Source organism: Venturia canescens, chromosome 2 (assembly GCF_019457755.1).
Source record: "Venturia canescens isolate UGA chromosome 2, ASM1945775v1, whole genome shotgun sequence".
Taxonomy (NCBI): Eukaryota; Metazoa; Arthropoda; class Insecta; order Hymenoptera; family Ichneumonidae; genus Venturia; species Venturia canescens.
In genome coordinates this window covers 25,219,345-25,245,994 of record NC_057422.1, presented here as the reverse complement: position 1 = coordinate 25,245,994, position 26,650 = coordinate 25,219,345, and the positions used below count along the sequence as shown (strand labels likewise).

Genomic DNA, 26,650 nt, shown 5'->3' with positions numbered 1-26,650 from the left:
CAGCGAATGCATGATGAAATTTTCGAACACGAAACTTCTATGTTCGCAAGATCGATCGCGAAATTGATGGGAAAAACTTTTTTTCCTGTTCACTCTCTAAAACCTGGCTGACCCTGCCGAAATTATTTGCTCGAAAAGCAAATCTCTGATTTAGACTCAAGATTTTTTGCTCCTCTTGTTGACATGCAGTATAAAACATATTGTATGAGTTGGCGCAAAGTCGTAAATGCAAATTGCCTTTTAATCCGAAGATTTCTTATCAGTCTCATAGATAATTCCATTTTTCAGGTGATGTTAATTGAATCAATCATATGTTGTCAGGAGGTGCCCTGTTGCAAATTCTCGATTTACCGTTCAACTCGAAACGAATAAATACTCGGGAACCATGAAACTTAGACTCCAGTCGTACTCACTCATTACACGGTGAATCGTCGTTACGGAACTTCACCTATTTTCCATATTTGAGCCTTACATGCATATTTGATATAATAGAATAATAGTGCGCAATCGAAGACTATCGACTCTAGCGAAGACGCATGAAAAACTACTGGTGAAAATAATCATCGCTTGATCTTCACCTTTTACTTTCATCTAAATATGGCTCGTAATTCGGCGTTCAGAATTGTTGTTACGTTGTCGTGTCTTTTGGCAATATACAGACTCCGTCTGTGCGTTGCTCAGGCCACAGCTCCCACTTGTAAAACAATTGGCCGTATTCCAGGTGACGACACGTTGTGTCAACAAAAATATATAATCTGTGTCTATAACAGCTCTAGCAACACCTTGACAGGAATACCTGCAATTTGTCCTGGACAAACCATCTTCAGAGAAGCGACAGCGAGATGTGAGAAACGTTTGTGTGAAACTTATCCCGAAGGGTGTCCACCATCTTGATCTCCACACATGAGTGACTTTTTAAAAATAATTGTGTACGATTGTTGATTATTTTTATGTGGAATAAAATGAAAGCAACTTCCTGCTTTTATAAGTAAATCGCGAATCGCATCACCAAACTTAAACGGTGCACTAATCATTTTCTGCTTCGAGATATTATGTAAGATTCCAATTATATTACATTGACTACACGCTTAATTTCTTGTATTTATTATTACATTTTTTTACCGTTACAATGTTTATTACATATGAGGCAAGAATCTGGATCCATCTACAATGTTGAACCAATCCTCCGAAGATCGTCATTCGGATTCTTCATTATTTCAAACTCTAATAGACTCCGAACTCGCCCACCATTCCCATCCGTTACAAACCTCTCGTTTGACCAGCGACCTATCTCGTCACCATTCACTGGATGTTTCAATTCTTCAACCAGCACGTCCTTCAATTTCGTCGCTCTTTTTTGCCTTCGAGAATGAATCATGTTGTTTCCAGGAACGGCCAGAATTTTCATGATTGTCGACCTCGAGGCTTCCGCATTTTTTTTATCAATTGCGTTCAGCGTTGAACCATTGAACTCGTGTGATATTTTACCAAGAATGTGCCCTATACCCCTCTGAAAATCTTCTTGAAGCCCAGACAGACTTCCATTTATTGCTTTTACCCTCGTTGTAACATCATTATTTGTTTCCTTATCAACGTTATTTGAAGGAGAAACGTGACGTTTTGAGCGCGACAATGCCTCGTTCGATGTGTGTTCTTTTCCACCTCCGGTCTTCAATTTGGACGCTTTTTTCAGACCTCCCTCATTAAACTCGGTTACGTGGCTGAATACCTCCGTCAAGTTGGCCAAGTCCGTGAGATTAAATATCGATTTAAGGATTTTAATATTATTCGAATTGTTCAGAGATTTTAGGTGCCAAATCAAACTATGATTCCCATGTTGATCGAGCATTTCATCCAAAAGAAGATGCTTCTCGAGCTGGACTAATTTTTCTTTTTCCTCTTTTTCGTTTATGTGCTCAAGCAAAACTTTTATTTTCAATACCAGTTTGTGTTTTTTATCGTCTTCCGGTTTTGATTGAATAGTCGTACGACGAGTTTCAGCTGTCGAGGAAACGTTGCTAAAAGTGGTTAATATCGGTTCGACGTTTAGCAACGAAGGCTCTGTCGTTAAGGTTATTGTTTTATTCCCATTTGAATCAATCTCCTCCAACGAATCATTACCCGAACAATTACCACTCAACGATCCATCTTCACAATCACTGGAACCATCAGTCGACGTAATATTATTAATACATTCTTCACTGATATCGCTGCAAGTGGTATTTTCACAATTCTCAGTTGTGTCTACACGACCCCCCGATGCTGAATCATCTATGACAGGACCGATGGAACTCGGCGAGTCTCCCGTGGACTTGCAGCTTTCCGATGACTCGCAAGACTCTGAGTTAATCTCTATCGACGAGTCCTGGGTTGAAGTTTTTTCGTCCGGCATGCGTGGATGCTTGAGCAATTGTCCTGAATTTTTTGTCAACGACATTTCTGAAACTTTACTCATCATTGGCATCGGCGTGAATGTAAAATCTCCCGGATTCGTACTGTCCTTAGACTCTTCAGAGAATGTCAAAACAGTTTTGCTGGTTGACACTGGCAGAAACAGCGAAGTTTCGTTATCAACCTGCATACCAATCGGGCTGTTTGGTTCGGTCGATCGGCAATTCTTCCCAGTTAAGTTTTGTTGACACGATGAATCTTCTTCAAACTCAAAAGTTTCGGTCCCAGCAATAGGATTTTCTTCCGTAACGCTAAATTTAGTATTTTCCTTCGTAGACGAGGAATATTCTTGCTTTCCGGGGGTCGACTCATCTGTGCCCTTCGACGGTGTCATCGTCGCCGCAGTCACACAATCCTTCGATGTCGGATCAAGACAAAGGGGAACTGCTGATGTTAAAGGAATCTTGCTTGATGTTGCATCTGCTGTGGAAAAGAGTGTACTCAGCGTGGCTATTTTTTCAGTGGAGCTCGTTGTCGTAACTACTTGATCGGGTAGTGGTGACATTAATTCATCATTAATAGTAGACTCTACACGCTTTTCAGTATTCTTGCTAACAGTTGTGGCGGGGGTAGTTTGTTTGTCATTTAGGGTAGTCATCGATGAATTCAAGCATTCCATAAATCGGCTGTCACATTTAGTATGATTGTCAGGTATTTCTGTTATTCCCTTCTCAGACGGTGTAGCTGATTCCTCTGTGACATGATTTTCAAATTCTAAAAAGTTCGGATCTTCAGTAGCATCACCCGAGCATGATGATGCACTACAGTCACAAGACTCAATCCCTTCTTGACATGCTTTGATTCCTTTGATTGAGGTCTCATCTTTTGCAGTAATTACTTCCTTCTCACTGATGCAATCATCTTCGGTACACAAACTCGCAGGCTTATTGGTTCGACTATCAACCGCTTCGTGGGAAGTGGTCTCTACCGAACATTCGCCTTGAGAGCAATCTTTGACTGTCTCTGTATCATCAAATGGTTGTGCAGTACAATCGTCCTGGGAGCAATTTTCAATGCTTTTTGTAGCCAGTTTATCAGGTTCAATTGTTGCTTGTTCAATGGTACAATTATCATTATCTAAACAATTATTATCGACCAATGTATCAGGCGGGTGAAGTGTTTCATCAGAATAATTGGGTATATCGGTGGTTGTAAGTATTTTCTTGGGTACTGATGTAGAAGTACATGCGCCATTTTTACAAGATTCGTCGGATTTATTGCATGTGTTGGTATCCTCGCATGACGCGTTTATTTCACATGCGCCTTCGAAGGAACATTCGTCTGCAGGTGCTGTTGTCATACCTTCACGAGAGTCTGTAGCTACGGCTTTTGGTTTACATAATGAAGATCGTCCATCCTTTCCAGATCGTACATTTTGTACCGAAGGCCCTACTTTGATCTCCACTCGCTTTCTCGGACTGTCAGTATTATCAGGCCATTCATAAATGTACTTAGATACTACATTACCCGTTGCACATTTAATCTTTTTATATTGACGAACTTTGATGGAATCATTACGATTATGTCTGAAAGATTCGACTACTCGACTCCTCTTCGTGTCATCGACGATGATGTCGTCGAGATCCGACTCACAAATAATTTTTTCTTCACCCGGTAATATTTCTCCGCGTATTCTCGAGCAATCCATATCTTTCTCTGGTATCGTGTCCGCATTTTCAAATGATATCGTGAATTCTCTGATGACGAGCTTCTTCGGAGGAATCGAGGCAGAGTCTTCCTTTATCGTCGTTAGTTCGATCCAACAGAGAGTTATGTCTTCTCCAGTATAAATATTACTTGTCTTCTTAGCTTTCCTTTCACCCGTCACTTTAAACGTATCTTCAACGTCAATCGCTGGTCCATTGCGGGAAACATGTTGACCATGAACTTGGTCATTTCCAGGTTGCCTGATCGAGCACTTGTAGAACACAGCTTCGTCTTCATTGGATTGCAAACTGTGTTGATCAAGGCAATACACACTCGTGTCATTGTGATCGATCACAGACTTCGTATTACTCGTTCGTTCATTTTTCCCTCTTATTTCCTGATCAGTCTGGATGGTTGGTGGTTTTCCAAATAATCTTGTTTTGTTCTTAACGGAATGAAAACTATTTACATTCACATTAAAGTTTGTATTGTTGACATCGGTCGTATGTTCTAATAATTCATCGGGCCAATCATCAGCTTTCGAGTCCGAAGTTTCATCCGTTGACAGATCTTGTAGATCCGGACCTTGTAGTCCCTCGAATGCGTACGGATGAGTCGGCTGGAATATCAAAAAACTTTGATGAGATGGGCCAATTTGGAGCAATCAGCGTCCCTGGTTCCTGACAAGGACCGCGACATAAACGTTGAGTGTCAAAAAGAAAAGCCAGCCCATATCGCAGGTATCCCGCTTATATAAACTTAAATACTCTTCATATATAAATCGGATATAAATTTCATATATAAAAAGGAGAAATCGGAATTTATTGTTCTGATGGCAACGAATTATCTCACCAAGTAATTAACGCCCATTTAGCGAACGGCGATGAATGAGAAATGTATAAGTATACTAAAGGCCACGCTCAAAATTTACAAAATGCGAGTGGCGAATAAAAGACCGCGTTGTTTTTTTTTCCCCCGTACCTTCTTATTGACTCCATATGGAATAGCATCATTGACGGTGAGCCACCAGACCTGTTGCCACAGGAAAGAGAAAAAAAAGAGAATGGTGATTAATTTCCATGCAACCGTTGTGACTAACGATCAACGAATCGTTAAAATGGCAATACGAGTGTTTCTCGGTGTGTGGCGTTTTATACTGGTTATACACCTGTCGAAATTTCGGTCGCTGTGTACGTTCGTGAAAATCGTCTACTTGCGAACTTTATATTTTGCAGGCACACATGCGTTTGGGACATTAATACGTGGTAACGTAAACCAAAACCGTTTCAACGGGCCAGGATGGTCAAGTAATCGTCGCAATCCTGATAACACGTTTCAATTTAATTTTACAGTGATAAGAAACACACGATGCTTAAAATGCTTCGCACGAACAACTCCCGTCTACAGCTGAAGAATCAACTCTGCCACCAATAGCGTTTATAGATTTCTCGTTTTTTTTTTCTTTTTTATTGACTTTATTCAGCCAGCCTGAACGAACGAAAATTGTCAATTGAAGTTAATCGACTTTTCGCGAACGCGATCGTGAAACTGATGAGAATATATCGCCGGTGTGTAATAAAAAAAAAACATTGGACAAAGCGATTGTAAAATCATTTGAAGAAAATGAAAAGAATTTAATTTCGCATAATGGATTTGCATCTCAAAAGGAGAATAATTTTACCTACCCCATGTTTAGGATCGCTTCAAATGCAAAAGAAATGGAAAGAAAACTGAAGAAACGTCGTGTAACAGCGGGTTGAATAAAATATAATTATTGGGATAAGATAAAGGGGCGGGACGGGGGTTAAACGCGATAAGACAAACAACGGTAATCGTAGCGAGCAGAATCCATCATCAATTTTTGACTCTGGGGTTTTTTTTACATTGAAAAGTTTGGTTGATTAGTACGATTTTTAATTCAATACTTTACATTATTGAAGTGCACCGTTTACACCATTTAAAGACAAAAAACTTTGTCTTGACAACTCTTTTGAGATAAATCTGACGGTATATATACGCTTGACTCGGCGCCTAAAATCCAGATGTCCTGACTCGTCTTGTAATCCACAAAAAACCTGTACGAAAATTTATTGAAACTTTACGATCCGGAATTTGGACATCCAGAGCTCTTATTGTTTCGATTGAAATCTGATGTGTATATTTCTGGTATTGAAGAGAGAGAGAGAGAGAGAGAGAGAGAGAGAGAGAGAGCATTAAATGTTATGCTCTCGATACATAATGTACAAGATACAATCAAGTCTCGGCGTTGACCGAGAGGAGGGCCGCGTGCGATGGGCTTCCACTAACGTCGCGGACAATTAATTTTTCCCTGGTACAATACCTAAGAGAGCAGAAAGAAGAGAGCGGCGGAGAGGGGAACAGTTTGGAAAGCGATGCGTTATTGACTTAACGACCTCCGACCGATGGAACTCGTGTTTCCGACACGGTCACCGAGAATGAACAACGAAGGAAGTGATGAACTCAACATAACCGTAAACAGGCTACAAACGCATGAACCCATCGCGATAGTAGTTTGAATGAATGAGACTATATATAAAACGATGAATTTTATATTGTTGAGAGCACTAACTTACCAAAATAATTGGGAAATGACCCCAGAATGAGAATTTTGTTGGTAGCATCGTTATATCGTTGAATCTCAACCAAACTTCCGGAATGACTGTATTTCGGTATTCACTGTAACCAAATTTCTCATACACTCCAATTCGCTTCTACCCTCTGCTGTTCGTAGTTCTTCGTAAAATTCCCATTGAGACTTGGATTTTTGTAATTTGTACATTCATCAAGCACTCACTATGTTCTGGATATGAAATCGGATCAATCGATGTGCAGGAGATCCAAAAAGAGCGCTTCTTCGCGCCTGGTCTCGTTTCTCTGGCGACGTAATCACGACGCTGAACAATTTCGATCGAATCCCTCAAGTCTATCGTTGCTCCATCCCGTCTCCTCCCACCACTTTGATCAGTTCACTTAAGTTGAAACCCCACCGCAAAAGCTGTATGGCGACCTCTTCTCGTTATTCTTTTATATCGTAATAATATTGCCTCGAAACTATTCGATATAGATAAGAGACACTGCAGGTGAATGTTTTTAAGTGCGATTTAACCAACTCTGAAAGCGAACAAATCCCTACCATAGGTATTCAACGAAACTCTTGCATGCCGCATCGTGAGTAAACACATTTGACAATTCTCATGGAATAACAATAATTACACAGTTAACGGATTTAGGTCAAAATTCACGCATAACATATATGATGGATTTCGAAAGATTCTGCATGTTCTTAATAATCATACAGAGTAAAGAAAAAAATCAATGATGCTTCCATATCAAAAAACATTCGCTTCGCCATTCGTTATCGCCCGATTTGATTACATTCACTCTGCTATTCTTTCTTCTTTCGCCAGTTAACGCATACAAAATAATAACAGTGACACCATTTCTGTTAATCCATAAAAATAGATCGTTAAAAACGGCATAAACAAAGCCGAAGTTTCTTGATCTCTTCACAAAATGATCATTTGAATTATGTATGAAAAATAAACGAGAAGATTTAAGTTGAATATCGATATGAATTAAAGATATTCAATTTATTTTATGACAATGCAGCCGGCATCTCACGTTTATTCAGCCGGAGGATTTTTACAACCAAAAGACACGCCTAACTCATTCGTGTCAGGAAGACACGGATCCGTGGCGTCAACTATGCACGGATTTTCCTTAACGTCGCATATGAAAATAACAGAACGTTTATAAAAAATTTTCATACAAAATAAGATGATTGTCTCATCGATGCACCTATCTAACAAAATCGTCATAATAATATCATCTGGCGAACCAACAACTAGGATCCCAACAGTCTTGAAACGAATTCTAATTATTTCAACGAATACATGAAATTGACACAGTTTCCATCGGATTACAAGTTTAAGACACGTAATCCGCATAAGGTGGAAAAGCGATTACGAAAAGGCCATGGACCTGCTCCTATAACTGTTACGCCATTCTAAGGACTACCAGCAAAGTTGTATATGTATTTATTATATTAGTGCTGGGGTTAGGTAAAGTGATGGAATTCAGAATTGCATCATACGACAGATCGCACGTACTATTAACAGGCATAAACCCAATGATCGATAGTATTTATCGTTGCGGTTTAAAAAGCGTTCGCCACGATTAAATTACATGTGCGAAAATCACGACGCATTGACGCGTTTCCGAGACATTGGTACCCCCTCCATCTCCAAGTATATGCAGTTATACGACGTCGATGTGCATGAAGACTCTTGGCCAACAAACCGCTATCGAGAAAGGTGAAAGGCGTTTCGCTTTTCGGCTTCGAGGCTCATTACGATGGTCGAAAACTTGGCACAGTTTATAGTCGTCTCTCGAGAGGCTAGTGTATATTGTTAAGCAGGAAAAATATTGAATCAATCAGTACGAGTGATGGTATAGTTAAGTGTCAAAAATCAAATGGTTTTCGCTGCTACGCTACCTACATACCCCAATCTCGTTAACCAAAATGATGTGGTTCCTCGTTATGTGTTTCCTCATATTGCTGACAATCAAAGTTGCCATAATAGATCTCTATCGGCCCAAAAAATTTCCGCCTGGTATAAATTATATTTTCCATAATGTTTGGTTCGTTTGAAATTGATGGAACTCAACGTCGAAACTAAAAGTTACACATGATTCTTTTTCACGTTCTTTAAGGGCCTCGAGGCTTGCCATTCGTCGGCAATCTATTGGATCTCAATAGAATAGTCAAAAAAACAGCTTCTCACGGCAGAGCTTGGTGTCTTTTAGCCGAAAAGTATGGGCCCGTAGTAGGTCTTCGTTTGGGATTCGCAGATCCAATATTGATCGTTTCAGGACGTGATGCCGTTCTCGAGTTGCTCAGACGTCAGGAATTTGACGGTAGGCCAAACGGTTTTGTGTTTACACATAGAACTATGGGCGAAAAGCGTGGTGTCATGTTTTCCGATGGAAAAGTTTGGTTCGAACAGAGAAGGTACGAAATGAATAATCACGCAAATCGAGTTTCACCGCTATTCAGTTTATTATTTTTATCGATCAAAGATTTTCCATTCGGAATTTAAAAGTCCTCGGCTGGGGTGGACAAACCATGGAACAAATGATTCTTGAGGATGCTCAAAATTTCACGAAGTTCATTGAACGAAAGTGCAAAAATGGGAACATCAATAATATGAAAACTTTCACCTCACTCGCAGTCCTCAATAGTTTATGGTCGATAATCAAAGGATCGAGGTAATTTTATTCCTGATCCTACGCTCCGCGGAGACAATGATTGAAGCTTCTAGCCAATAACAATTCGATATTCAGGGCTTTTGAATTATCGTTTTGTTTCTTCCGAACAGAGATCAGCACGGAAAACTGTTTTAATGATTAGACCAAAATCGCATTACCAATATCCCGGAAAATTATTTTTTTTTTTTCAATATATATAGGGTAATATGGGGCAAAGTGGACACATGGGGCAAAACGGACTTTCCCGAAACTGAAATTTCATAAAATGCATACATTTTTTTTGTCGGTTCCAAATCATGTCCTGACCATAAATCATGGTAAATTGTTGAATTCCACGGTGACATCCCCAAAAAATTCAAGTTTCAGAGCAAAATAGATCCCAAACTACTTTCTCACTATCTATTCGCTTTTTTTACTCATTTTTAAAAACCACAATAGTAATCAAAGTACGAATAAGAAAAAAAGGTTTTTTATTCATTTTTTTACAAAAATCGCACTCATAGCTGACATCTCCGTTTTCAACACTTGTACACAAGGTGGGTGCCCATTTTTTGCATGTTACACAGTATTTCGGGGCAAAACGGACACAACTCCTTAGAGGCATAAAAATCGAAAAACCGGCATTTTTCGAAATACAGCCGTTCTAAGCGACTGTTCCCGAATAGAATGTCAACTCGGTAATATGGAAAAAGAAATGGGACCACTCAGGCTCCATTCCTTGGATGTAAATGAAAAAAAAATGAGTCAAATCTTATATCCCATTTCTGTCATGTTTTTGAAGAATGCAAAAAATCAACTTTGGGTCCATCGTGCTGGGGTATATTTGGTATTCGCACTATATCGGAGTCCCACCATTGATTCATAGCCCTAGTTTCCGGAATTTCTTCAAAAAAATTTTCCGGGGCACATCGAACACAGCCTCCAAGGCATAAAAATCGAAATATCGACATTTTTCGAAATGTAGCAGTTTAGCAGACAGAAAAAAGCTCACCAAGACAGCCAAGTCCTCGTCTTTTGAAGACGTTTGTTGCATTTTTTGCGAAGGGTTATATTCGTTGTCCTCTGAAGATTGGATTTACTATGTGTAACATGCAAAAAATGGGCACACACCTTGTGTACAAGTGTTGAAGACGAAGATATCAGCTATGAGTCCGATTTTTATCCTAAGTACGAATAAGAAAAAACCTTTTTTCCTTATTCGTACTTTGATTACTATTGTGGTTTTTAAAAATAAGTCAAAAAAGGGAATAGATAGTGAGAAAATAGTTTGAGATCTATTTTGCTCTGAAACTTGAATTTTTTGGGGATGTCACCGTGGAATTCAACAATTTACCATGATTTATGGTCAGGGCATGATTTGGAACAGAAAAAAAAATTTTATGCATTTTAGGAAATTTCAGTTTCGGGAAAGTCCATTTTGCCCCGGAATTCAACTTTATGGGGCAAAATGAACACTGTGTCCGTTTTGCCCCATGTGCCCATTTTGCCCCATATTACCCTACTTGATGAGAGAACGCCATTAACTGCTCGTACTTCAACGGTGTATTTGATGATGTGCGCGAGCCCTATCGCACTCTACTATACGCGAATATGCCGGTTTTATAACTTACTATCACAAATACGTCCTTCATTATTCAAATAATTCATTTATTTGATTGTATTATAAATTATTCGGTCAGTGGTAAATACCGAAATTATTTGTGAAAATATGGGGTGATTCTGATCTCTGATATAAAAATAGCTTGCTTCCGTTGTACGTTAATTACCTGCTGCGGATCTCTAACTAATATGCTCCTCCCTCGTGCATTTCATACTATACATGTAAACTGAATTCCAAATTCATACATTTATTTACCAATCAAACACTCGACTGGGCTCATAGGTACGACCTGGAAAGCGGAGATCCGAAAGTAATGAAGACATTAGAAACGATGAACCGAGCGGTCAAAAATTCAAACGTGACGGGTGGTATTCTCAACCATTTACCGTTTCTGAGGCACGTAGCTCCAAAATTTTCAGGTTATGACGAATTAAATGAGAGACTGAATAAAACTTGGATATTTTTCGCGGATGAAGTAACACGGCACAAAGATTCCTGGCAGCCAGGAATAAGGCGAGATTTCATTGACGTTTATCTTGAAGAGATCGAAGCCCGTAAGAATGATCCAACCTCTACATTCAATGGTGATCATTTATTCTCCGTATTGTTTTCGAAAAGTTGATACAGATATTCATTAGGGTGGTCCTTAAAAGGGGTGTTTTCGAATTTCTTTGCTCCCAGGGGCTCAGATGCTTCCAGATTAATAAAAAAATAATTCCCTGAAAATTTGAGCTCTTAATATTAACTCTAAGATAGTCCGCATTCCAACCTAAAATTCTTATGGAAATAATATGAGAAAAATTCCTTTCGTTCTTTAGTATTTCATAACTCTGGGACAATTAAATTCAAAATTTCGAGACATACATACATTACTGGAAACAATTTAAAGGAACAAGAAATTTCCGTCATTTTTTTCCCAATTTTTGAAAAGCTGTATCTCAGTCAAAAATAGTCATATGACGATAAATAAAAAAGCATTTTGAAGCTGTGTTCTTTGACTTTGAATATATCTAATAATTTTTTACTCACACATTACGGATACCGAGAAATTTCATGAAATACCTCGAGAGGAAAACTTTGCAAGTTTTTTATTTTTTTCACGAATGTGCACAGTCTTGAAAAAATGTTTGCAACCAAAAACAATATAAGTATCGGGTAGCTTGTTCATTTACCTTCAATTTTGTTTTTTAGAATTCTCCGTACGATTTTTTTTCCTCGAGATATCGAGATGGTTGAATAAAAAAAGACATTTTCGTATTGAATCATCGATATCTCAGCGAAAAATCATCGCACAGTAATTTCAAGGACAATTTTGAAAACTTGAATAAACGCACTATAAAATGCTTACCCTATTTACGAGGAAATTTCTATTGGTCCATTCTCAATATTCGTTTGAAAAAAGAGTGAAAAAATGTCTTTTTACAGCTGTTCAGAAAATCGACTGCAAATTTATGAATATCAATCAAATCACTCATGTGAAGCATAACTTTTAGAGCTCGATGTATCCACAATAACTCTACCAATTTGTAAGTTGATTGGGTGAACCGTTTTTCTGTCCCGAGAGATCAAAGTTTTGCAAAAAATTAAAGGAACACGATTACTGGGCCTGAAAATGGCATAAGCATTATTAAAATGAAAAACACGATTTTTCGATTCCTTTTCCTACAACTTCACATCAAATATCGCCCAAATTTGAAATACGAAGAAAGAAAAAAAACCAAAATTTCCAAAAAATTTCGATTTTTTTTAATATATAAGATAAGAATAAGATAAGAAAAATGGGGCATCGTTTTTCAAAATGTTTTCAAGCGCTATATTTCGGTTTTTTATTTCTCATGTTTTATTTAAATTTTTTTCACTTTACAAACGAATTACAGATTTGTATTTTTTTTTAATGTAATGTTTTTTTTCAAAATTTGTGAAATTTTTTTCCAATTTTTCTTTTGAAATTATTTACAGTTGGCTACATAATTTTTTTAAAGTAATTTTTCTTACATTTTTCGTGATATGATCAGGAAACACGGAAGCATCAATGTACTTGTCCCTACCTTTTTTCCCCAAGGGTTTAATGAATATCCTTGATAATATTGATAATGAGAAGAAAAATTAAATTTTGAGCTCAAAGAACTCTTAAACCAATAGACTTAACTAGAAATCATAAAAGACCTTTTTTGTAAAGCGTCAAATTCTCTATGAAAATATGTATGTCTCGAAATTTTGAATTTATTTGTCCTAGAGTTATAAAATACTAAAGAACGAAAGGAATTTTTCTCATGTTATTTCCATAAGAATTTTAGGTTGGAATGCGGACTATCTTAGAGTTAATATAAAGAGCTAAAATTTTCAGGGAATTATTTTTTATTAATTTGGAAGCATCTGAGCCCCTGGGAGCAAAGAAATTCGGAAACACCCCTTTTAAGGACCACTCTAATATTCATATACGTGATAATTTGATTTTTCTATATAATTTGAAAAAAAAAAACAAAAATTTCACTTATAGACGTGTATTGTAATTTCAGAAATGCAATTAGTCGCTTTGCTCAAAGATTTTTTTGCTGCCGGCATCGACACGACGTCGAACAGCATTGAATTCACTATCGGCTACATGACCGTCTGCCCGGATATTCAGGACAAAGTTCAAGCAGAATTGGACAAAGTTATTGGCAAAGATAATTTGCCATCTCTAGCGTTTAGAAATTCGTAAGTATAGGTTCGAAGAATCATTTTCAGCTGGAATTTAGTAAAAACGTAAACGATTTCATTTTTTTTTTGTTGATAAACCGGCCGAAACCTCGCAGTTGGAATTTTGTTCGAATATATCAATATCAAAGTGCACGAACGTATTTCGAGTAATGAAATGAAAAATGTTCTGTACAGATTGCCCTATTTGAACGCTGTATTGAAAGAAGTTTTGAGAATCAGTAACATCGGACCGACCACAATTCCCCATCGTGCAACGGTCGATTCAACGTTCATGGGTTACGAAATAAAGAAAAATTACACCGTTTTGCCCAATCTGATGAGTGTACACATGGACAAGGAACATTGGGGAGACCCCGAAGCATTCAGACCCGAAAGATTTATCGATGAACATGGAGAATTCGTCAACGACCCGTGGCTCATACCATTTGGATCAGGTAACTTAATGATCGCCTCTATTGAATCGAAAATTTACCTGATGTATTCACGTATTATGTTTATCTCGCGTATATTGCAGGTCGAAGAAAGTGTTTGGGTGAAACTCTCGCCAAAAATACTCACTTTCTCTTCGTCGTCTGTCTCCTGCAGAAATTTCGTTTCAAGTTGCCCAATGGTCAAGCACCACCATCGATGCTGGGAAAAGATGGATTTACCATGTCAGCGCCAGAGTTTGATATTGTCGTGACACCCCGATGAATCGGACACTATAATTGTTGCGTCGACATGAATTTTTGTTATTTCTCCACGTACAACCATCGATCTTGTTTACTCGCATTCAGAGCATTGATTTATGAACGTTCACATTTTGTAATGCGGTATACATTTTTCTTAACGTACGATTTACTTAAAATTCAGCACACGTCGGTTTTTATGGCTTCACCAATTACGAATCTGACCGAAAAACAGCTAACGCTCCCGACATAATAATATTGTTAACCAATTATATATATATATTTCTTTCTTTTCTTTTTTAAACAACTTTTTTAAAGAGAGAAAGTTTTAAAATAATTATAACATATTTATATGTAGTATAGGGGAGACCGGGGCCAAACGCGATACCTAAGGAAATATTGAACTTTTCAAAAGTTTGGGAAAGTCTGTCTATTTTTTATCCACAAAAACTAAGAAATGTACTGGAATTCTGTTCAATTAAAAAAAAAAAAAAAAAAAAAAAAATCCGAGGCAAAACGGGGTACCCCTCAAAAACTCATGAAATTTTTTTTACTATGATTTTAATTCAATGCACCTTGGGTGCATTTTACACTCGTAACCGAGTGTTTCCGACTTACCGCTGTAAGCGTTTAAAACGATCTCAGCGCTTACAACGCTCTAACTTACGTGGAACGCACCCTCTGTAATTCAATTCAAAATTAATGATATGAATAATAACGAAGATTGCCAATGTTTATTTTGTAAAAATTTGTATTCTTTATCCACTGAATCATGGATTCGGTGCCAAAATTGTGTATAGTGGGCACATGATTCATGTGCAGGTGTAACCACACATGGTGGTCCGCAAACATATATCTGCGATTACTATCGTAGACAGTAATCTGGGAGGCAGTAATCGCAGATTTAAAAATACTTTTTGTATATCTGTGCAAAAACGTTTTCATTTTAAAAGTGATGTAAAGAAAAACAGAATTCGAACAAAAACGAATTTTTTGAAAAAAGAATCAAAATCCAAAAAACAAGATATTTTGGAAAAAATATGTTTCATGTTCTTTTCGGACTAGGATACAAATTAAAAAAAAAAAGACAAAAAAAATTTCCTTCATTTTTCGGGTATCCCGTTTTGCCCCGGTCTCCCCTATACTTTGGTCAGAAAAATTGACGCACGCGTGGTGAAAAATACTTTTTATATACATGGTAGCCAAAAATTTAATAAAATATAAATTGTCCTATTGCTTGCACATTAAAGAACGTCCTATAGGGATTATACAAAATCGTGAATTCAGATCTTCCTGCCGAAAAAATAATGGAATAATTTTTCTGTTGAGTTAATGCTCCCGCATGTTTTATTTGTTCTGAACATAAAAATAATATAGGGATTATTACGTGTAAAATTTGAACCCCCGGAATGAACAGTATTTTTTCATATTTTTGATTGTTTGTTTGTCCCTACATACTATATACCATTTTTAAGCCCTTTACAACACTTCGTTCTCTCAATGCCCTGTTCTATTCCTTCGAAATCTCCCCACATAATATATTTACTGTGTTTCACCTTGGTTAGTGTTATCAGAAACTCCGAAAACTGCATTAAAATACCGATAACATTTCGTATCACTTGTTTTTCTAAAGACATAATAAAACTGATAGGGTACAAAACGAAATGTCTGTTTATCGATTTATTCACATTGAATATTCTGCGAATAAGGCAGTAAGAAAATAAGAATTATTCTTTGTTGCTTAATACACCATATTATCGCCATTTATAAGTTTTTATTTACATCGGATATGCACTATTGCTTAGGGCGTATCGTTCAGTTGTAAATATATAAAAATATATCCAAAACAGTTTATCCTCAAGCTTGAAGTTTCTCGGTCAGCAATTTCTCGAGTTTGCGCATGTCAACGGCAAACTTGCGAATTCCGTCGCTTAGTTTGTCCGTTGCCATTTGATCCTCATTGAGTAACCATCTGAATTGTGCTTCGTCAAGATGTACTTTTTGAAGATCAGACTTCTTGGCTGTTTCGACGTTTAGAACTTTGTGGAGCGGTTCGTTACTTTTCTCGAGTTCCTCCAAAAGCTTTGGAGCTATTGTCAAATAATCACACCCACTGAGCTCTCGGATTTCACCTAAACGTTGAAATTACGACGGAAAAGTCGCATTAGTTTGCATTCTATTCAACATGTGTTACAACTTAAATTTTCCATATCCATAAATTTCGAAAAGCCAATTGAAATATGAAAAAATCGGATGCACAAAAACATGATGATTTTGTGTCATTGAAAAGAAAATGAAACAACATTTCACTGATAATTAGAACGGAAGGAAACGAAAAAATAATTGATCAAGTAAACAGTATAATTTTGTTCCTACTTTCAATTATCAGTTTCAGTGTAAACCAAAGTTGATCAAAGATTTATGATTAATAAATCTTACCAACATTGCGGAAGGATGCACCCATTACGACAGTTTTGTAGTCAAATTTTTTATAATAATTGTATATCTTAGTGACAGATACGACACCAGGATCTTCCTTCGATTCATACATTTTTTTATCTGTATTCGCGACGTACCTGTGCGAGAAAAAGATTATGGATGAATGATGCGACAATATTTGTTTTCTTAGACATGTCAAAGCCAAAAATTGTTACCAATCGAGAATCCTTCCAACAAATGGAGAAATCAGGGTCACACCTGCCTCTGCACAGGCGACGGCTTGAGCGAAAGAAAAGAGAAGGGTCAAGTTACAGTGAATTCCGTCTTGTTCTTCAAGTTCTCTGAAAAATTTTAACGTAATACGTTTTCGAATTTAGATGTTGCACAACCTTAAATATCGCTTTTTCGAGTAAATATTAGTCACTTAGAATTTCATCTCACTTGGCGGCCTGGATCCCTTCCCAAGTCGAGGCGAGCTTTATAAGAATACGATCTCTACTTATTCCTGCTTCCTCGTAAAGAGTGATGAGTTTTTTCGCTTTTTCGATGCTACCCTTTTTATCGAACGACAATCTCGCGTCAACCTCGGTTGACACGCGACCAGGAATCAGTTTCAAAATTTCCTGACCGAATAAAACGCATGTCATGTCAACAGCTGCCTCCAATTGCTCGTTCATATTGCTGCAATATAAACAAAAAGTTATGCTTCACTCATATATCCCGTACTGAACTAGTTTTAAGTTTTTCTTTTCTCGATCACGAGACAAAAAAATTCATAAACGTCCCAACGACGTAAAAATGAAAGCTTTTTTTTATTTTCATTTCCAAAAATTTGTTCAAATGCAAAAATTAATTCCGCGCGTGAATGACGCGTTTTTTAGCTCCAAAATGTGTTAGCATTGCAGAATGAAGAGTTTCTGAAATTTCTTGACTGCTTTTTCTTTAATTTGAAATCATTTCCTCCGTAGCCCTCAGACATATTGTGCTCCAAAATTTCTATTGCTATAAAGATAACAAACACCATGTTCTTCAATCAATGCCAAAATAGAATTGAAACTTATTTTTTGTAATTTTAAAAAATTTCCGAATGAGAATACTCACGAGCTGACTTTTTTCGCATGATGAATGGCTTTTTCTAGTAAGTGGGCATATTTTTTTTGATTAGCAGCCGCCAGAATGAGTGATGGATTAGTAGTTGCATCGGTTGGTTTGAATTGCTCCATAGCTGAGGACAAATTTATATCAAGTCTGAGTTCATAGAATTATTACGGTATTTTGAAAAGGGAATGGCAAAACATTGAAAGATGATTTTATAATACTGCAAGTATATACGTATATTGATTAATTCCATAACTGAAATAATATTTTAAAAATTTTATCACTTTTCTCGTTTGCGATGTATTTTCATAGTGCTGGCAAATAAGTAAATAAGATCTGAACATTCTAATCGTTCTGGCGCGAAGGCCACACAGTTTCTCAATGCATGTTTTATCTCGTGCATAGTAGTGAACCTCGCGCTAATTGCGATATAGAAGAAACAAATATACATTAAGAGGATGGATCAGTCGGTATATCGTAACCATGAGTGTGAGAGAGATAGCTGCAAATTTCGAAATCAAAATTCTTTGACACAGTTTGACCGATTAAAAAAAGGCTCTGTCAGTCGATTTTTGCTATCGTTCTGCGTAGGCTGACAGAGCCTTTTTTTAATCGGTCAAACCGTGTCAGAGAATTTCAATTTCAAAAATTCCAAGTGAGGTTAGTCGACTGATCCATACTCTTAAAATGATGAATCAGTCGGTAATCACAACCGTGAGTGCGAGAGAGATAGCTGCAAATTTTGAAAAGGAAATTTTTCCACATAGTTCGTCTGATCGAAAAAATAAAAATGTCATCGGTTTTTTGCGATGGTGCTGCGTACGATGACATTTTTATTATTTTAATCAGACGAACGATGTCAAAGAGTTTCAATTTCAAAAATTCGAGGTGTGATTACCGACTAATCCATCATCTTAAGCGCCGTAAGTTAAGAGGCCTCGAGCGATAAACAAAATAAATGAATAAAGGCGATCTTTATGAAGTCTAAAACATGAGTAACGCATGAATTAGCTTGAAATTTTTTAATGTCCCGGGGTCGTTACCCGATGAGTCGCGTCGAAATGAAAATTTGCTTTGATCCGCGCAAAAGCCGGCCGGCTATCGAAGCATTTGCGTTGCGAATTCACATGGCGAAAGATTTTCTCGAAATATAATTATATACTGTGCGTGTTTGATGTCGACTGTACCTCCCCCCCCCCCGCCCCTTAAAATCTTCCGACTAGGTTGGTAAACGTTGATAAATAACCTTCGCCTCTGACCTGTTTCCCCACTATCACGAAATATCATATGAAACAAGGCATAATATGGGATTAAATATATTAAAGCTCACCCTGAAAATCACCGGTATCAGCAACAACAGTTGTCATTGATTTCAGCTGATCGAGAGAACTCATAATTTTAGTTTTCTTCGTTTGTGGCCCACTCATTTTTTCAAATTTTCCAGACCTCCGGACACAAATTCACTATTCACTGCTGCTGACGAAACGAGAAACGAGAACGAGAAGCACGACTCACGATCCTCTGCATGAATAGTCTGAACACTGGCACACTAGCCAAGTGAACCACACTTGAAATCCGACAGAGAAAGGGAAAAAAAATAGAGGCTTTGTCGTCCTTTTCTATGCACATGAATTCAGGCTTGCCACAATCTTATTGATAAATACCCTGCACATTTTTTCCAGGACGTCGTCATAGGTGGTTGTAGAAATTCGAACTTTATTGAATTTGGTATTTTCCTCTGAATCCTCTGCTGTATAGAGACAGCGGTGTGAAAAACATGTCGCTATGTAGTGCGACATGTTTTTCGTATCAATATTGTTCAATATTGTTGATACGGTTTTGACGAATTAAAAATACGCAATCGTTGTTTTTTTCATTGAAATTTACAGAGCACAATAAAATAATAAGTAACGGTAAACAATAATCCCGGCACAAGAGAAAAAAGTGGTCCGTATACCGTGCCACAACCAGACTCATCTATCCCATCTTCCGTTCATTTTGATTCACTGAATCCAAGTCCAGAGTCCGTTTGGCTGAGGAACCTCCAAAATTTCGAGAGAATTGCAAAAAAAACCGCTAAAAATTAGTGAAAATTTCGAGAAACCGCCAGTTGTAAATTTGAGGAAAACCTCATTGAGCTAGATCAAATACACTATCCAGGAAAAATATCCGGAAAAAAGTCTAAATAGTTCTCGTATTCTTTTTTTACGTGTACTGTGTCATTTTGGGCGCATTCGACTTGGATGCTGACAGTGTTAATAGCGCTATTTTGCGTTCGACTTGGCGTTGTAAATGCTACAAGCATTTAGATGAGTGCATTTAGAATTATGTTCTCAACGCTCCCGACGTTCAAGTGGTTGAACGCACCCACAGAGAGAATCGTCTGTTATCTCTGTTATCGTATTACTGCTTGTTTCGCTGTCTTCATTTTCCGATGAATCCAAATGATCCGAATCCAGTATTATTTCGTCGAATAATTGAAAAAGAACAAGGTCACTTGTTGGTTCCGCCATTTTGTAATCGCACCAAGTCGAAACATGACGTAAACGCAACCGGCGTCACCGCGTTCACTTCAAATTCGAACGCGTTTTAGCGTTATTAGCGTTATTAACGCTATTAACGCTGTCAGCGTTCAAGTCGAATGCGCCCCTTGAAAACGTTCATTATTTGGCTTTTTTTCATTTTCGTTTTAGTTGGACCGCGTTTTCAGATAAAATTTTTGTCCTCAATTCGGCAAGCGAGTCTTCAACAGTAGAAGCTTCGGTTTTAATTTCCTCGAAAAAGTTTAATACAATTTTTTTCGTAGAATTATCACATTTCCAGCAAAAAAAAAAGACGAATTTAGTAAATTTCCGCGTATCACGAGAACTATCACATTTCAGAGGATATTTCAAAAGTAGGAAAATTGGGTCGGCAATTGTTTTAGTAGTCTCTGAAATTAAAAAAAAAAATTCCAAAATTTTGTCGTTACACATTGATTGTGGTAACTCGAAAACGATGGGGATTTTCATGACATTTTAATTATCAGATTTTTTCGTACAAATTTTTATACAAAATTCTTCACTTTAAATATTTGATAAATTAACCTAGGTTTTTCAAGAAGTAAGAATTCGTGTTATAATATCTAAAGTGGAAAAAGTTTTATTTTTATATTTGAAATTTATTCATGAATTTCTTTATGAAACATGGCATTTTTGGTAACTTGGCAGCAAAAACTTTCCCCGGTAGTGCATAAGTTTTTTACAACGTACAATTTTCACTTATTTATCATGGTTTTCTACAATTTACTCAAATAAGTTTAATGGGTTTACAAGCAAAACGGATTTGGGATTCAACGCGTGAATATACATTAAGACAAATACTTTAATTAAGTAAATGAACTCATAATTCTCATATTTATAACTGTGACTTCTTATAATTGTTACGCGTATTTGATAGTGACTTTTTGCAATTGATTCAGAATTTTGGAGGTATATCAGTCAAATGGACTCCGAATTTGGATTTAATGCAACAAAATTCATAAAGATTGATCAGTCCGGTCAGATTTGCAGATTACTTTGTTTTTGTGTGCCGGGGGAATTGATTGTCCTCGTTTTATTCATGCTTATTCACATCAATATGTGGAACCAAATAAATTTTATACTCAGGATAATAATAATCAGGTAAAAAATATCTCGTTATAAACGTATTTATTTATTTATAGAACGGTATATGACCGAATGCAAGAGCCGGCCATATGCAGATCTAACTCCAATAGTATAATAAAGATTCCAATGAACAAAAATCTATTTATGTTTATAACCGAAATCGTGTTTTTTTTTTTTTTTTTATTTATTGATGCCTAATACAGAAAGAACTATTTCTTATTCTTCAGGTTCACTAAGACAAGAAGGGCTTCAAACTGACGAATATCGATCTAAAAATATTAAAGTTTCATCATCAATTCCCGCAGTATAAAAAAATAAAAAAGCATATACTTTTTTTTATCAGAATTGAGTTCCTCGTAATTCCAGAATTGGAAGTGATTGTAATTTCTCGTGGTAACCAATTCATTTAAATAGTATTGAGCCACCGTACGATAAGAATCTCAATGTGAATAATAATCATTTCAGCATTTATGCTGCAAAAGGAAAGTGCGAAAAAACCTATGCGATTTTTCCTAACGTTCTTTGTTACTAATACGTTATTAATCGTTCGAAAGAGTGAGTCTATCGAATCTCTGAAACTTCCTATATCCAGCTACCAATGATTGCAAGAATGAATAAAAGCAAGAGAGCTCCTTTTCAAATTGAATGAAGAAAAAAACCTTAGCATATGTATAAAATCTGGTAATTCAGACTTTTTCCGTTGCTGTCTTATCGTACGCGATTGCTTTTGGCTGATAGCTGTACATGAATATAGAACAAATGACGAGTACAGCACCCGAAGCGAATTGAGCTGTTAGCTCAAAGTCAAACAGATAGATTGAAGCTATACACGAGATAATTATTGCGAGCGATGTAGCAAAACCTTTGAGAATATTATCCGCATATTTGACTACCATAGCCACGACGAGACCTCCACAGGCTTGGAGTGCGACTAAATACCAAACGAAGGAGTCATAACCAATGAAAAAGCCTCGACTATTGATAACAGCACTATCGTTAAACAAACAAGTAGCTAAGCCAAAAGGCAATGACAACAGACTCAGCTGAACGTTCCTCATCCAAATTGATATGTCCGAACCTTTGAGAATTTTTTCGAAGTATATACCAGCGAAACCGGACAGGAAACATGCCGCCAAAGCAGCCCCAAAACCGAGCAGTTGATTTTGTTCTATTCCTGAAGGGACTTTCGCCGGGCCAGCGTCAGCCATTTGTACTAGTACGACACCCGCCAAAAGGAGACAAAGAGCACCCCACTGCATTACTCGTAGTGATCTTCTGAGTATTGTCACCGCAAAAAATGCAGTCGTTAAAATTTTCATTTGATAAGTCACCTGTAACATAAAACACCCACAAATTTGAGAATTGAACGATCGTATTGTTTACATTGCACGAATTCAAGAAAAAATTTTCTCATTTCCTTATTCTTATTCACTCTTGTTCATATGGTGACAAGTCAAATTTTTCAACCTTTCCCACTATATCTCGATACATGTGAAAATAGAAGAAGAAAAAACGATTTGTATCCCACAGTGATGCTTTGATACACGAATAATAAAAAGTTTCCAAAGAAACGCTTACTATCTTGCAAGCATGAGGAAGTATCACATGGTTATTTGAATAATGATTAAATCACGAAGAGTCAAAATGTAATTTTTAGATAAAAATAGTAAGAAATAAAAAAATAGAACAGAGGATCTTTTTTATAGTCCAGTGTTTGTCAAAAGATTTTTTCTTAACAGATTTTTTTTTTTAAGCAATACAAGAAAAAAGCAAAATAGGCTAAATGCTTGACTCCAAAATTCAAATCTCTACTATTTAGCAAAAATTTACTAATAGAAAAAGCTGCCGCTTTGACGAGAAACAATTGAGTTTGTCAATTTAAGAAAAAAAAAATCATTTGTATTATTTTTATATCAAATTGTACAATCGAAATCTTAGAAACCACAAATTACTGTATGGAAAGACCCGTTTCTCAGGAATCTCGTCTTATTTTTTTAAATGGGATTTGGGTCATCATTGGTGCATTGATATCAAAGATTGATAAAAAAAAAAAACAACGTTGCCGAGCGGAAATTGAATATGATTTGATCAATTACAAAAGAGCTCTGTCAGGAGCTTCTTCATAATCTATTTAATTAACTGTGTACAGGAATTTTACTTTCAAAATTTGCAACAATCTCTCTTGCATTTATAATAGGGATATCGGACTGACTCATAGGGGAGAGGCGTGTAGCACGGGATGGTGGATCACGCCAGTCAACTCAATTTTCCGGCACTTAAACAAACACATATTTTGGTGAAAAATAAAAAATGTAGAAATTTAGGTATCGTCGTAAGACATATTTTTAAATTTTTGATTCTTTTGTTGTTTGTAAATGTTGAAAAATTGAGCTGTACAGCATTACCCGACGTCCAGTGCCCCTCGCCTCCTCCCTACTCTTAACATCATTTTATTGTTATCCGAATTTAAAGTCAAACTTACCTGGTATGTAGCAGCATCTAGATTCGACGCAGAAACATATAATAAATTATTCTGGATAATATACAGAAGAGATGGCACGCAAACTTTCAGAGTATCCCATGGTTGATCGATTATGGTACTTTTCAAGGAGTCTACCAACTGGACAAAGCTCTTTCCATTGTTGTATACCAAAACTAGACAGGTCAGTAATTTCAGAAATTCTGACATTAAAACCGCTGTAAAAATATGCATAATTCAATTTATTATAATGTGAAATGTATGACAACTTCCTTTGCAGACAATGTTCATTTGCATTCAATAAAAGTGTCTAATTTTGACCAAGACCATAATTTCATGACTTGTAAGGAGTAATGAATGCGGAATAATTCATGATTTCTTATTACTTTTTGGTATATATATATATATATATGCAACAGGAATTTGGTCCAATGAATTTTAAAAAATTTTGTTTCAAGCTACTTTTTATCAAAATGTGTGTTATATACCAACGGGAAAGATTGATAAATAACCAGGATGTAACTCATGAAACAATGTGAAATAGGAACATGAAATATCTTGCTATTTTTTGGAAATTCACATTTTTTTTTAATCCAAAGAAACTCGCTGATCTGATTCCTGATTAACGGTACAAGCATTATATTTATGAGAAAAATGGATATATAACACAAATTCGATCGATACATAATTTCGTCTTACTCTCAATTGAAAAGTTATGTTGGAGCATAATTGTGAAAGTTTTAGATGGATAATAGATGATTAATTAGAACTCTAGTTTTTATCGCTCTAGGTACATGTAAAATTCTAATTGTAATCAATTATTGATATCAATGGAAGAATTTTCTAACACTCTCTTGCCACTGACAGTAGTTTTTTTATGCTAGTAAGATATTTACTTTCCCTCTGTATGTGCCATCAATTTGAAAGTAATCTTTTTTGTGGGGGATATGGTTCTAATTACACATGCGAATTGTGAATAAGAAAAAGTTGTATAATTATTAAATTTATGTTAAACATCTATTTTTCTAATGAATATAACTTTGCTATAGTTAACAGTCGGTCATCAATTTAGCAAATTTCTTTGATTTTCGAAAAACTTAGTTTTTTTATTGCATATAGTTTATTTTCGTGGCATAACCCGAATGATATGATCATATTCTACAATTCAAATTAATTCAACATCGAGGGATTTTGCACATTCTGTATGACAGGTAGTAACAAACAATAAAGTGCCACAAAACACATACAATTAGAATTTTGAAAAAAATCAAAACACATAATAGTAATGAAACAGAAAAGTATTGGAGGCCTAATAAAAATCGAGTTTAATAGTTATTTTTTAACATTTCATAACTCTCAAGGGTTCATGACATTTACAAATTTTCAAGATTTTTCAGGCCGTTAGACCCCTTCCCTAAACCATTTAAAATACTGACCTTTATATTAATGGTCAATATTTCAATGTTTTCTTCGTGCAAATTCTTGACCTTGTTATATGAATGATTATGAAACGACTAGGAAAATAATTTTTAAATTTACCTGTGGAAGAGAGAAACATGTCTCCTGCTCTGGTTCGTGCATAACGCATACTGAGACCAACCAAGGCATTTTGGAGGGTAAGAGTGAACAAACTGACGTATTTGAGTGATTGAACATTTTCTAGAAGAATATTGTATTTTTGAAATCAATTATGCCCTGGATGAGAAAAACCATTATCAATATTAAAGCAAACTCACGTTTTGGTTGAGGAGACATTGTCGGGGTAAGTTTCAGTCAGTTTTCACAACAACAGACGGCAGTTTCAAATTTTTCAGTCAAACATTGCTATAGGAAAAACGAAAGGATCAAAGTTGAGTTGAAAGAATATCTACACAATAGAAGTGACGTGAGCATTGACAATATTTTCACACTTAATACCTCTGTGGTAAGTCTCGTAATGTGTGAATAATAATCTAGACAGTAAATCGTAAAATAGATGTGAATATAAATTAGCGAAGGAGATGATAGAAAATTGACCTGTACAGCTAAGCGTGAACTGCGAAAGCGGATATATTCATATGAATTTATAAACTCTAGATGTATATATACAGTGTTAGTTCGTTCACAGTGCTGATTAAGGTGAGTGCTTTGTGTCTCAATTACAACTTTTAATCTGTTTGACATCACATGTACAAAATCCATATACTTCTTTCTACTCATCCGGTTTCGGGATAATGAAATCCACCACGTTGACACAAATGTTTGAACTGTCAACGTAGGCTAGCATAGCCAACGTATACCGATGTAAATATCACATTTTTGTTCTGCTTTCACCTCTGGTGTCGTCAGCGTGATCCACGGCATGAGCAGTATATGAGTGAGCTCATAGTCGAAAAGAGAAGAGCATTGGCGTCATTAGCGATCAACACTACCGATGGCGGCGCTCGTGTTCCTCGTATGTGACGAATGCGTAATTCGTCACCAGAGTGCGCTGATTTCTGCTCTAAGAACCGCGAATTTGCGAATTTCGTACTTTAACATTTCATACGGATTTGATAATTTGATCATTGAAATATTAATAAATGAGAAGAACGTGACGGACTTGGGTGACTAATATATAAGTATAGCATAAACAATAACCGCTAGTCGA

At 36.4% G+C, this 26,650-nt stretch overlaps 3 protein-coding genes across 8 annotated transcripts; 1 reads left to right on the top strand and 2 right to left on the bottom strand.

The window, feature by feature from the left end:
• Positions 1–1,081: 1,081 nt before the first annotated feature.
• Positions 1,082–7,002, bottom strand: LOC122405947 (uncharacterized). The gene is made up of 4 exons (XM_043411035.1): positions 6,914–7,002; positions 6,693–6,795; positions 5,080–5,130; positions 1,082–4,717 (listed from the first exon to the last, which is right to left on the bottom strand). The coding sequence occupies exons 2-4, from the start codon at positions 6,738–6,740 to the stop codon at positions 1,166–1,168; spliced, it is 3,651 nt and encodes a 1,216-aa protein (XP_043266970.1). The 5' UTR covers positions 6,741–6,795; positions 6,914–7,002; the 3' UTR covers positions 1,082–1,165.
• Positions 7,003–8,479: 1,477 nt separating this feature from the next.
• On the top strand, positions 8,480–14,537 carry LOC122405938 (methyl farnesoate epoxidase-like). 4 transcript variants are annotated; one of them, XM_043411018.1, is made up of 7 exons: positions 8,480–8,732; positions 8,833–9,130; positions 9,199–9,387; positions 11,270–11,571; positions 13,507–13,687; positions 13,865–14,124; positions 14,205–14,537. In XM_043411018.1, exons 1-7 carry the CDS (start codon positions 8,642–8,644, stop codon positions 14,381–14,383), a joined length of 1,500 nt encoding a protein of 499 aa, XP_043266953.1. In that variant the 5' UTR covers positions 8,480–8,641; the 3' UTR covers positions 14,384–14,537. The 4 variants fall into 4 exon arrangements, with proteins under 4 accessions (XP_043266953.1, XP_043266955.1, XP_043266956.1 ...); XM_043411020.1 differs by having other exon boundaries at positions 8,509–8,573; positions 8,992–9,130; positions 9,222–9,387; XM_043411021.1 differs by having other exon boundaries at positions 8,509–8,573; positions 8,992–9,130.
• Positions 14,538–16,023: 1,486 nt separating this feature from the next.
• Taldo (transaldolase) lies at positions 16,024–26,367 on the bottom strand. 3 transcript variants are annotated; one of them, XM_043413380.1, is made up of 10 exons: positions 26,207–26,367; positions 25,758–25,845; positions 25,561–25,680; positions 24,025–24,239; positions 22,621–22,873; positions 17,899–18,022; positions 17,239–17,478; positions 17,013–17,138; positions 16,798–16,934; positions 16,024–16,490 (listed from the first exon to the last, which is right to left on the bottom strand). In XM_043413380.1, the coding sequence occupies exons 2-10, from the start codon at positions 25,774–25,776 to the stop codon at positions 16,216–16,218; spliced, it is 1,509 nt and encodes a 502-aa protein (XP_043269315.1). In that variant the 5' UTR covers positions 25,777–25,845; positions 26,207–26,367; the 3' UTR covers positions 16,024–16,215. The 3 variants fall into 3 exon arrangements, with proteins under 3 accessions (XP_043269315.1, XP_043269316.1, XP_043269318.1); XM_043413381.1 differs by lacking the exon at positions 26,207–26,367 and adding an exon at positions 26,038–26,158; XM_043413383.1 differs by lacking the exon at positions 26,207–26,367 and adding an exon at positions 25,939–25,957.
• Between the last annotated feature and the right edge of the window lie 283 nt (positions 26,368–26,650).